Raw genomic sequence first — 12,251 nt, 5'->3', positions numbered from 1 at the left:
GCACAACCTGCCATAACCAGTTTTCCCTTCCACCATGTGGATCCTGGGAATCGAACCCAGGCCGTTCAGGGTTGGTGGCAAGTGCCTAAGTTGTCTTCCTGGCCCTACACCAAGTTCTTACAGGTTACTCAACTGTCTCAGCCACCTTTGCAAGTATGGATCATGGAAGCCTGTGTTGAGAGATCCAGCGGACTCACCCTGGAGAGGAGATGGGACTTGTGAAAGGGTCCTTGGGGAGCTGCAGACCTGTCCCATGGGTGACTGCCTGCCCTCAGATACTCTCCTCTATCTCCAGACTTGTGCTAGGCATGGGGCAGAAGATGGCATTCATCTCCTACTCAGACTGCAGGAGCTGAGAGAGACAGATCTGGCTGCCTCAGCCCTTTTCTTAGCCTTAAGGAGCCAATTAGCCCTTTCAGCCCCTCCTGCCCACCTTACCACCGGAGCTGCTGAAATGTAGGCCCAGTGGCAGCCACGAGGTCTGAGGAACAGAACCATGCCCAGTTCCCGCAGCTTGAAAGTGTGAGCGGCCTAGGACTCTGAGGGTCCGCAGTGGAGAATACTCCAGTGAGTGACCTGTGTAGTCATGGCTGCCCAGAACTGGGAAGAAAGCAGGGGGTGGGAATGCCTTTCTTTCCGAATAGCCTCTAGGCAGCTGTTGTTAACTCTGGGCCTTCAGCCTCAACAGCAGCCCTGGAAGCTGCTCTTCCTGCCTCTGGGAATTCCCAGATTTCCCATCTTCTTGCTTCCTATAGTTTCCGGCTTCCTATAGTTTTCTGTATGGTCGGGTACAAATTAGCACACTGAACAAATAAGGACGGGTGCAGGCAGTTCTCAGAGGCCGAGAGGCTGCCAGGTGGGGAACACACCTCTTCTGGGCCTTGCCTAGGTCTTTCTAGTAAACCTTCCGAGGAGTGACCTTCCACACAGCCCTGCACTAGCCTTCCCGCTACCGACTGGTCTGCTGCAGAGTCAGATCCTGGCTTCAGAGTCAGAAAGGCAGAGATGAGGCCGTTTGGCCTCCGTCCCTGCCTGAGTACTCACAGGCCATGGGAGCCCGCAGGTGACTTCCCTCAACCTGTTTACTCGGGTCTGAAAGGGAATATTCACTTGTTCATGGGGACTGAGCCAGGGTGAGGGACAGTCCCCAGTTAGGTCGGCTCCCCTCTGTTAGGGAAGCCGGCAGTGCTTAGCAGCCTTACTGGTGCCCAGTGTGGGCACTGCCCTACTTCAGCCCCAGTTGCCAGGGAACCACTGGGTCCTTTACTAACCTGGATTTCTCTATTGATGTTGTTGCCTTTGTTGCTGTCTGGTGCAGCCACTGCTGAGGAAGGCCTGTGTCCAGCTGTGTTTCCAGGCAACCCTTGCCTCTAGAGGCTGCAGAGAAGGCCACAGGCTGGAAAGCAGAATCTGCCTTCTTACCTGCCTCGCCCAGGTGGGCCCCGATCCCACCTCCCTCTCCCTCAGCGCCCTCACTCACCCCGCAGCCTAGCTCACCTGCCTGCCTAGAGGCAAATCACTCAGTGTTTTGTTTCCTCTGCCTAACTCTTCAGGGTTCCCAAGGCTCCGGGAAAAGCACAAGCTCAGCAGGACCTGGACTCTGCTTGCCAGACTTCCCAGGCTCCTCTCCTGCACCTCCCACCCCTACCTCACTAATCACGATGACCAGCACAAAGGAGAACTTCCCTGTGCTTCACACTCGATGCTCAGTCATGTGCACTTCCTTTGAAAACATTTACACGTGGGGAAACCGAGTCATGGCGAAGTGTGGTGTGTACTCTCTGCCAGTCCTGTGCTGAGAACTATATGTGAATCCTCGTTTCCTGCCCACACGAGCCCTCTGCACCAGCTCCATAGCCTCACAGAGGTGAGGAGCAGAGGAGGGCAGGCTTGTGTCCCGCGGTGTTTCCCCAGGTTAGCAGAGGGCCTCAGCCCTGCCTCTGGACTGCCCTCCTTCTCTGGCATAACGAGTCTGTTCTACCGAAGGCCTCGCTTCTGCTTCTCAGCTCCAGCACAGCACACACCCAGCGCAGCACTGGGCATAAAGGACAGCTTGTGGTGAGAAAGAGGCAGGGCAAATGGCACTGTAGCTGGGGGGAGGTAGTGGTTGGGGGAGCCTCCAGGAGGAAGTGACTTTGAACTACACTCTGGAGGAAGAGTAGGTGTTGGCCAAAAGCGATAGGAGGGTTTCTGGGCAGAGGAAACGGCAGGTAACTCATCTCTGTGGCTTGAAAGAAGCTTCAAGGAGCTGAGAAAGAAACCTAAGGTGGCTGGCGTATGTGTGTGTCTTTGTGTAAGGAGGTTTGCAGAGGTTTGTTGGGAAGCCATTCTGAGGATGGGGGAGCTGGCACACATACCTACATCTGTCAGGGCATATAGGCTGTAGGTAATGTTAGCCAGAGGTCAGAAGAAGAGGGCCGAGGCCCTGGGAGATCTCTGGGAGTGTGCTTCGGGGGCCTTGGCTGAGGCCAGGGGTAAACCCACAGATTCAGTTCTAGGAAAGAGGAAGCCGCCTAAAGCCGGGCAGGCGGTGCAGCTTCCTCTTTGTGAGGCCCCTAGGACCGCTCCTCCCTTGGGAGCTTCCACTGGCAGCTCCTCTGGCCGCTTGGATCCCTGTTGTAGCTCTGCTAGTTGGCTTGGACTCAAGAAATTTCTGTTCTAATTGTTTGGGCACTTTTCTAGAGGGCTAGGTCTAAAGAGCCCCTCCTTCCCCCTAGCCTCTGAGCCTGTTTGGTAGAGGCATCAAGTTCCATGCCTAGGTTAGGTGCTGGGCGTTATGGTGAGTAAAGCACACATCTCTGCCCTGACTGCTGTCTGGTTGGGAGACAAGTGGAAAACAAGCAAGCCAACAAATACTTAATTACCACCCATGGGGGTGTGGGGAGGAAATCCCGTGACCTGCTTGAAGCCTATTACCTGGGTTAAGCTTCATGACAGGCTTCTGCACAGAAGATAAATAGCCCATTCTGTGGATGAGGAAACTGAGGCTAGGGAAGCTAGGGGCGCAAGCATTACAGGGAATTAGTGGTTGTGAGGATGTTCAGGACTAGGAGACTTGGAGGAGTGGCCTTTGAGCTAACTTCCTTCTCTGCTAGTACCCTGCCTCTTCAACTCTGTGTGGCAAGGGTAGCTCTCCTCCCTCGGGTATCCTGGAAGGGCTTTGTGGGCATTACCCTTTACTCTTGGGCTGTAGTGTTCCCATTTCTGGCATCTGTCCTCCAGGAGATGTTAGGCTTTGGGGTATCACTGAGTGTTTGGCCTTCTAGACAAGCGAAGTATGGAGAAGGGCTCTATTGACCCCTCCTAGCCTAGGTGCTTCTCTGAACTTGTTTTCCCATGGTTTTCCAGGGCAGTGTTTTGGATTCTAGAGGGCTAGGAGGCAGAAGCAGCAGGTGTGCACACGTGTGCATGTGCCTGAGCAGGCAGAAGGGGGTGCGGGTAGGGATTCAGTCTGGGTGAGAGAGGGGGCATGCAGCCAGACTGAAGTAAGTGCCAGTTCTGTGGTAATTAGAAGGTGCATAATTAGAAGGCAGGGGGTGCTGGGCGGCGGCTGTCGGTGGATATGCCTGAGTGGGCTCTGGCTTCGAGACTGGGCTCTGGACCCTCACTTTCCTCCAGGAAGCCCCCAGATCATGTGGTTTCTGGCCTGTCTGCAGATGAACAGCCACATAGCCCCTCCTGTGGCTCAGGTCACCCAGCAGGTGCAGTTAGGATCTGGGTGGTCTCTTGCCTCTGGTGTTTTACCTTACTTTTCACCCCTTGTCCTAGCCCTTTAAACTGCCTGAAGGGCTGCTGGGTCTGGGACTATGGTATGGGGACAACCTGAAGACTTGGTGTTTACCGTCAGGACTGTGGTGGTGAGATCCTTTGATGAACTGGAGGGACCATGGAAAGTGGTCTTGAGTGGACACAGAGCCAGGGGGAGTTAAGACATTGGTGCAGAACCTGGAAGGCAGTTTTGTGACCGAACTTGAGGAAGGATAGGTCAAGGGGATGAGTCAGGAGTGCACCTGGTAAGTGTTGACTGCCCCATGTGGCCTTTACCTACTCTGGAGCCTGGCCTTCCCTGTCTCTGGTTTTCCCCTTAGTTGGCCTGAGGCCCAAGAGGGGCCTGCTGCCAGTGACCTGGAGAGTCCCTGGATGATGTGACAGCCGCTCCTCCCTGTCCCCTGGGTGTAACTCGAACCTCTGGCCCTGCTAAGGTCTTTGTGGGGCCAGGCCCAGGTCAGGTGGCAGATAGGTTTCCTCCGCTCCACTCTTATTTCCCTCTGGGAAGCCTGGCTCCCAGCAGAGAGAGGGCTCTGTGACCTGAAATTCCTGCAAATAATAAGTCCTCGGTCAGCCTTGGCATCAAACAGCCTGTGACCCCTCACCCAGTGGTGGGGGAGGGCTAAGCCTGACACACCCTTAGGTTTCAGAGGTCGCTCATCGCTTGTGTTGAGGCCTGGTGAACACCCTCTCCTAGCCTATGACCCAGGTCTCTGGGAAATACGTAGGAACTTTCTATTGTCTAATCCAAATCCTTTCTGCCATTCCAATCTTGTCCTCTAGTTAGACTTCTTTAGAGGTAGTACTGTCTGGGCATCAGAGCGGGTGTCACTCAGCCTGGGGCCAGTGGGCTGGGGAGCTGGCTTTGATGGTTCTCTGAAACATCTCAGAGTGGGAACATTGCCTCTTAATGTTTGCCACAGTGTCCTCTGAACATTGGCATTCCTAATTTCCTAGTGCAGAGACCTGTCTGGCATATAGGAGTTGCTGGAGAGACTCCAGCAGGCTGAATGCTAGCTATCGTGACACTCCCGGGTCTGCCATGACACATGGGCAGGTAAAGATGCAAGAACATATGCCCAGGCCTCCTGGGAGAGGTGTAGAGGAGGAGCAGGTGACAGAGCGAGCAGGGGTTACAGCCTGTGAGCTAGACTTTAGAAGTACTTCTACATAAAGGCCTTTGAGCTGGGCGTAGTGAAGGATTAGGGCCTTCCTGCAGCAGAGTCTGCAAGAAGTAAGGCAGTGTGAGAGTGGTCTGGGGGCTGTGAGAGGATGGGGCTAACAGCAGGGCTAGAGACCACCCTAGCCCCCAGCTCAGACCTTCCCCCAGCTTCTTTCCTCTTGGCCCCCTCTGATACCTCATATACGACGTGGAAGCACTTCCTGCTCTGGGAAACCTGAGGTCAGCTTCCCTCAGCCTTGCTCTGTAAGGCTGACCCGAAACATGTCAGTTGTACCTCTGCTCAGACTTGCATCCCGCCATGTGGGGCAAATGCTTGCCTAGCACACAGCAGCAGTTGTTCTGTCATGGTAAATGTGGCTAGGAGGGGGACAGAGGCTGCCAGCCTGGCCCGGCTGCTTTCCTGAGCTTCCTTTATCTGCCCTAGGTCAATGTCACTCCAGGGCCTGATGATGAAGCGGACCTTGCTGTGCTGGCCCCTGTCTTGCCTCTTTGTGGTGAGTTGGGGAAGGGCCCAGAGAAGCTAAAATAGTTGGAATCTGAGTATGCAATCAGCACTCCAAGAGGGGAGGATGCAGGCCCTTCTTCGGAGCCTCGGGGGAACTTGAATGCTTGTCTCCTTCTGGGAAGACTCCAAGGCCTTCAGACCCAGTGAAGGACTACCTGGCGTTCGTTAGTGATGCTGTAGAGACAGACACAGAATATCTACTCAGGATATCCAAACCAGAGAGTATTGCTTTCCCAAGCAATCTGTACATGGGCGGCAGGCATGGCTGAGGGCAAGGTGCTTCCTCCTGCAGGTGTGGGCAGGGTAGGAAGGCAGGTGGGGCCGTGGAAGAAACTGAATAACTTATCTGCTGGACGTAGGATCTATATTACTTGACGGAAGCCCCGATTCTGGGGTTGGAGTCAGATCACCTACAGACTTGTAGCCTCAGGCAGCACCTTGAGGTCTGAACTGGGGTCTTTCTGCTGTAATTCTGGAAGCTCAGAGAGAACAAGCCAAGGTCTCCAGGAGGGAGCTACAGCCTTCGCAGGTCCTGAGAACCAGGCTGACATTCTACCTTTAGGGTAACTGGCCCTGGAGCCTCCTAGCCCTAGTAGCTGCGGCCAAGTTGGAGGACAGGGTCTTCCCACAGCAGGAGTCAGGGCAGGTAGTCCGTTCGATTGAGTGGGAAGCAAAGGGTGGTCATCAGAGAGAGTCTAGTACTCCACACCTAGAAGAGTGTTCCTTTGGAACGTGGCATGCTGGGTTTAGGTGCAGGGTATGAATGGGGTGGCCTTGGCACAGGGGGAGGTCACAGAGAAGGATGTGGTCTCAGACTCAGCTCCGGGCCCAGAATAGTAAGTAAGCACCAGCTGCAGACTTGGCTCTAGGCATGATAAACAGAGGGTAGTTAATGACAAGCCCAGCTTAGGGGTGAGGGGAGGCGTGCGCATGTAGCAGGAAGGGAGACAATCTCAGAGGAATTCGGAAGCGTTTCCTCCTCATCTGTCTGGGGTGAGGAGGTGTAGCTCATCTGAAAGGGCTGTAATTCAGAGGCTCATGGGCTTGAGGTCCTGATCCCGTCTGGGGCTTTCCAGTATTTTCCAGAAGCAGATGTAATTCTCTTCTTACCTAGACACCAGCAGTGCAGCAGAACTGGCTGAGGCAGGCCCTAAGAATACCCCGGAGTCTGGGTAGGGACTGTGTAGTCTGCGACTCATGCTCTGCTTGGGAAGTAGGCGGTGAGCCCTGTGTGCTAACATTGTCTTCCTCTGTCACCATGTCCTCTGCTCCACCTGCATTCTTCCAGCTGCTGCCCTGGCCCCTGGCCACTCCAACACCCATTACTCCTTGGCTGTGTCCCCCTGGCACGGAGCCTGACCCGGTAAGCGATGTGCTGTCCTGTCCCTGATCCCTGAGGGCAGAGGGGAGGCCTAGGCCTGGATGCCCAGGGGCTTCTGGCCTGGCTTAGCCTTGTAATCTTCTTCCTCTCCCACAGGATCCAGGGCAGGGCACGTTATGCAGAACTTGCCCTCCAGGCACCTTTTCAGCCTCACTGGACTCCTATCCATGCCAGCCTCATTACCGCTGCGGCCTTCAAAAGAGGTTGGAGGCCCAGGCTGGCACAGCAACTCATGATACAGTGTGTGGAGACTGCCAGCGTGGGTGAGCACAGGGTGAGGGCGGGGTCTATGCTGTGTTCTCGTCCACTGCTCTCTGAGTGGCCTCTCTTCCCATCCACAACACGGATGGGGGACCATTGAAGGCACTTGGTAGGAAGGGGTCCAACTTTTCCTAAGGACAGGTTTTTATGTCTGGACCTCAGTGACATCTTCCCTCCCTGCAGGTGGTTTGGGCCACAGGGAGTTCCTCATGTTCCGTGTCAGCCATGTTCCAAGGCAACTCCAAGTACCAGTGACTGTGATGGTGAGTGGTAGGTGGTGGACTAGGAAGGGGAGTCAGTGAACTTGAGCCTAGGAGTCCCTGTAGCATCCACGTAGGGAAGTGGGGCCCTCTTCCAGCTAGAGGAGAACAGGCCAGCAGTGTATGGCCGGTCAGCCGCCTTCCTGACTTTTGAGTAGTACAGAGCATCAGGCACTACCATTATTAGGATTGGGGTTCATATCCCATTTGTTCCTATTGTCCCTGCCCTTTCCATAAGAACCCTAAAGAGGCATGTGAGCACGCATACGTGCCTTTGCACACATCCATGAACACACACACATGACCTTTACCATGGGCCAGTCACCCCGGGAGGCTAGTTAGTAGCTAGTTAGTAGTTAGTTAGCAGCCCATGAGCTGCTGTGAGAAGGCAGAATCCCTGCCGTGTATATCTGTTGACTCCATACACTTGTTGAGGGGCAGATGCAGGCCTGGGTCCAAGGAGGCCTTGCTGGATAAGTGATTGGCTGGTCAGGGAAGAAGGGCACGAGCTAGCCTTTGTCTTCTTAGTGTGTCAGGGTCCCCAGCTTCACGCTCAGATTCTTGGATTTGCTGCCACCATTCCTGTCCCCAGCCTCCTCTCCAGACCTAGCCAAGGCTCCCAAGGCAAGACCAAGGCAGGACGTCAAGGCAAGATCATCATCTTGTCTGGGGTGAAGTGGGCAAACACAGCAGGCCAAGCAGAGAGCCTTTCTGGGGCTGAGAAGGGGCACTACCAGCCTAGCAACGTCTTTTTATGTTTTTCTCTGCTTTCTTCCATCCTCTGTGGTATCCGGAGTCAGGCCGGCGGGCCCGGCGTGGTGTCGAAGTGGCAGCAGGTGCTAGTAGCAATGGTGAACTCCGACAGCCTGGGAATGGCACGCGGGCAGGCGGTCCTGAGGAGACGGCTGCTCAGTATGCAGTGATTGCCATCGTTCCTGTCTTTTGTCTCATGGGGCTTCTGGGCATTCTGGTGTGCAACCTGCTCAAGCGGAAGGGCTACCACTGCACAGCCCAGAAGGAGGTCGGGCCCAGCCCTGGCGGAGGAGGCAGTGGTAAGACCTGGCTGGGTCAGGTAGGGACACTAGGGGCTTTGGAGGGACCCTTCCTGGTCTAGGGGTCTGACTGGAGAGGGCCTGTCAGGGAGGCGCTGTGCAGCAGCCTTGACTAACAGTGCAACAGTGCAGACTACCATGGAGGACAAGGGGCTGAGCACTGGCAGTAGGCAGAGGTAAAATGGCAAGTGGATCAAGTGGTGTTGCTAAGGTTCTTGCTCTGGGTGAGGCCTGCTCCACTGTGGGACTGGGACTCTGTAGGGACCTGTTGGGTTCAAAGTGACCTATGGCCTCTGGTCTGAAGCAGAGAATGCCCTACATCAGGTGGGGCCAGCAGAGCCCTGGCAGGCACGACACAGGGCTCAGGTTTCAGGTCCACTGTAGTTTGAGGTACAAGTACTGGAACCAGAGGGCGAGGGCCTAGAGCTCATTGCTTACCAACGCCTCCTGAAGTGCAGAGATCTCACAGGCATATATGCACTGCTCTGGGCCATCAGGAACCTTCTGGCCAAGTCAAGAGTAATACAACGTCTCCCATGCTGGCTTTCCAGACCCCTTCAGCTCCTAACACTGAATCATGGAGTAAGTGGATAGAAGGTAGCACACATCAGGGCCATTTCACCTAGGACTGTACTTTGCTAGTCTAGCGACTTTAACTGCTGGCTACTGCCTGGGTACAATTTTGGAAATATGCTACTGGCTTCGGACCCATCGCAGTGGCCCATTCTCACACCCTCGAGGTTTAAGCCCAAAGCTGTGAAGTAGTTTCATGGACGGGGTGGTGTACAGAGAGGTAATAGGCCTGGAGAGGAGGTGGGAGTTCTGAGCATGGAGAGCCCATAGCTCCCTGAGGCCAAGGCAGGTCCAGTGACTACTGGAAGAGGCTAGTGTGGTGTACAGGGATGTGGCTTTCAGATGAACACTTGGAGTTTCTGGGTGCAGGATAACAAAGGTGACAGTCTTATCACCTGAATTCCACAGTAGCGTCTGCTGCAACTTGGAGCAAGGCCTGTGGCGCCCTCTGCCAGCAGATCCTGGTGTGGCTTGGGAGCCTTGAGCCCCATCTTCTCTAGAATCATGGGTTCCTTTTCTTTTCCGTCAGGGATCAATCCCGCCTATAGGACAGAGGATGCCAATGAAGACACCATTGGAGTCCTGGTGCGCCTAATCACAGAGAAGAAAGGTGAAGAGAGGTCTTTCTGCTTCACCCTATGCCGGGGAGTGGAGGGTCTCCTCCTAGAGTGTAGATAACGCTTGGGGGAAACTGCCCAGCTCTGCCTCCCCAGTCCAGAGCCTCAGTTTGATGGGGGCCCTGACCCTGGGCGCTGCATTTTTGCCTTTGATCTTGATTGGTACGGGATGGAGGAAGGACCCATAGTCGGGCCCTGGGACGGGGATGTGGGAGTAGGCAGGGGCTGTCTGCTGAGGTGAGGGGTGGGAGCTCCTTCAGTTTGGAGCTGGGTTCTGACTCCACCTGCCCACAGAAAATGCAGCGGCCCTGGAGGAGCTGTTGAAAGAATATCACAGCAAACAGCTGGTACAGACAAGCCACAGGCCTGTACCCAGGTGAGGGGGCCCTCAGATAATCAGCTTGCCTCCTGGGGATCTCCTGGGTCTGCTCCTTCTCGTGTCACCTTTGACCTTTTTCTTGACGGAGCGTCCCTTTGTGGCTTGCTCCAGTGACCATTTCTACTCTTCCTCTTGCAGGCTGCTGCCGGCCTCCCCCAGCACACCACACGTCTGCCCACACCATCACCACCTCCACACTGTGCAGGGCCTGGCCTCCCTCTCCGGCCCCTGCTGCTCCCGTTGTAGCCAGAAGTGGCCAGAGGTGCTGCTGTCACCCGAGGCAGCAGCTGCCACCACTCCTGCTCCCACCCTCCTGCCTTCTACATCCAGGGCTCCCAAGGCTAGTGCCAAGCCAGGACGTCAGGGCGAGATTACCATCTTGTCTGTGGGCAGGTAATGTGGGCAGACAGAGCAGAGCTGTGGAATAACTTGACGGCCTGGAGATAGGAAGTCTGTGGGTCAGCTTAGTGCTGACTAGCCTTTCCTGGGCATCTCTGGGGAGTGTCGGTGGCCAAAAGGCCATCGCTTCCCAGCTGTGCTTTCTCACAAGGAGCTCTTGGGTCCCTGAGGCACGGACTTGGTGTTAGCACACCTGGGGCCTCTTAGGCCAAGGGTCTGTCTGTACCCCTCTAACTAGATGTGGGGTTGCTGGGACACTGTAGCTGGGGGGCTGAGAAGGACTCTTGAGTAGTCTAACAGGCTCAACCTGTGTGTGATCTTGGAAATTTCAGGGTGACCTAGGAGGGGCTGCCTTCTCTGGCTACGGTGCCCCTCTAATGAGCGGTGCTGGTCCATCCATTCCTACAGGTTCCGTGTGGCTCGCATTCCTGAGCAGCGGACCAGCTCGTTGTTATCTGAGGTGAAGACTATCACAGAGGCTGGGCCTTCAGAGAGCGATCTTCCTGACTCCCCGCAGCCTGGCCTTCCCCCCGAGCAGCGGGCACTGCTGGGAAGTAGTGGGAGTCATACTAAGTGGTTGAAGCCCCCAGCAGAGAACAAGGCTGAGGTGAGAGCACCTGGGTCAACCCTGACAGAAAAGAGGCCCATGGAGGCAGTATGGGGAGCTCTGGGTAGATGCCACTTTTTTGAAGCCCAAGGTGGCCTCTTGACTCAGCTCTGACCCTTCAATCCTGACCACCAGGAGAACCGCTATGTGGTCCGGCTAAGTGAAAGCAACCTGGTCATCTGATGGGCTGTCTAGAATTGACACTCTGCCCCGTCCTGGGAGGCTCGGAAGGCTTCCTGCAGGAGGGAGAGCTGCACGGGACTGAGGACCAAGATGCAAAGGTCTAGCAGACAAAACAGCAAAGGCCAAGTCCTGGAGGTGGGACCGTCCGCCCCACTGAGGAGGCAGCCTGCGGCACAGCACGTGAGCAGGAGATCAAGAACCCGCCCTATCCCTGCAGCCCCGGTTACTTCTATGCAGGGTGCTGTAACCCTGTGCCTGCCCTGAGCACATCATAGGAGCCCTCTGTCCCTTAGGGGTCTGGTTTGGTGGAGGAGTGTATCTGTACTGGTCCCTAGCTTGTGCCTTGGGAACTAGCCACTCTTGCCCATGTCCTGGACCCTGGATGGGACTCCCTTTCTTCTGGCAGGCCTATAAAGGGAAAGTGTAGCAAAGAGCCCTGTCCTGGTGACAGAACCTGGGTTCCAATCCTGGGCTTATCCCTAGGTACTGACTGGGACGTTGGGGGAGAGCTCAGTTCCCAGGACCTCTCCAGTGCTCTGCAGATTCTGGGCTGAGTCCTGTTGCGGGGAGCTGGCCTTTGCTACCTTCCCATTAGTAGCTTTATCTGGCCTGTTTTTGCTGCTTCCTAGGCCTCGGCCTTCATGGCTCCCATGGGACTGTCTATTATGGTGATGCCTACAGAAGGGGCTTAATGCATGTGCCTGCCCCTACCCTGCTATTTTTAATGAAACTGAAAAATGACTTGACTTGGACAGGGCTCTCTGGTGCAGAGCCTCAGTCCACCCTGCTGCCCTCAAGCTCTGGAGCTGGGGGAAGAGGAGACCGGTGGCCTAGAGAGTGCTGTGGCCTGTGGTTTTCCATGCCCCTGTGGTACAGTGTCTGCCTGAGTTTTGGGTAGCAGGGGTGACTGCCAATCCGTGCTGTCTTAGTCTTTGCTCTGGCCCAGTGCCTCGTTATTTATGTGGGGCCGTGCAGGCGCGGGGCCCACTGCGCATCCCATTTCTTATTTATTGAAACCTGCTGTTGCCTTGGCCCTACATCTCCAGCCCCACACACTTGAGTAATAAAAGGTGGAAAATGTTG

The 12,251-nt window shown here is 55.4% G+C and overlaps 1 protein-coding gene across 1 annotated transcript; it reads left to right on the top strand.

Moving 5' to 3' along the window:
* The first annotated feature begins 5,373 nt into the window (after positions 1–5,373).
* Positions 5,374–12,251, top strand: Relt (RELT TNF receptor). The gene is made up of 10 exons (XM_032893062.1): positions 5,374–5,445; positions 6,745–6,819; positions 6,934–7,100; positions 7,282–7,361; positions 8,159–8,410; positions 9,513–9,593; positions 9,895–9,976; positions 10,118–10,372; positions 10,787–10,985; positions 11,121–12,251. The coding sequence occupies exons 1-10, from the start codon at positions 5,380–5,382 to the stop codon at positions 11,166–11,168; spliced, it is 1,305 nt and encodes a 434-aa protein (XP_032748953.1). The 5' UTR covers positions 5,374–5,379; the 3' UTR covers positions 11,169–12,251.

The sequence above is a fragment of the Rattus rattus genome, chromosome 2 (genome assembly GCF_011064425.1).
Source record: "Rattus rattus isolate New Zealand chromosome 2, Rrattus_CSIRO_v1, whole genome shotgun sequence".
Classification (NCBI taxonomy): Eukaryota; Metazoa; Chordata; class Mammalia; order Rodentia; family Muridae; genus Rattus; species Rattus rattus.
Note: the sequence above shows the minus strand (reverse complement) of the source record. Positions and strands in the feature narration are given on the sequence as shown.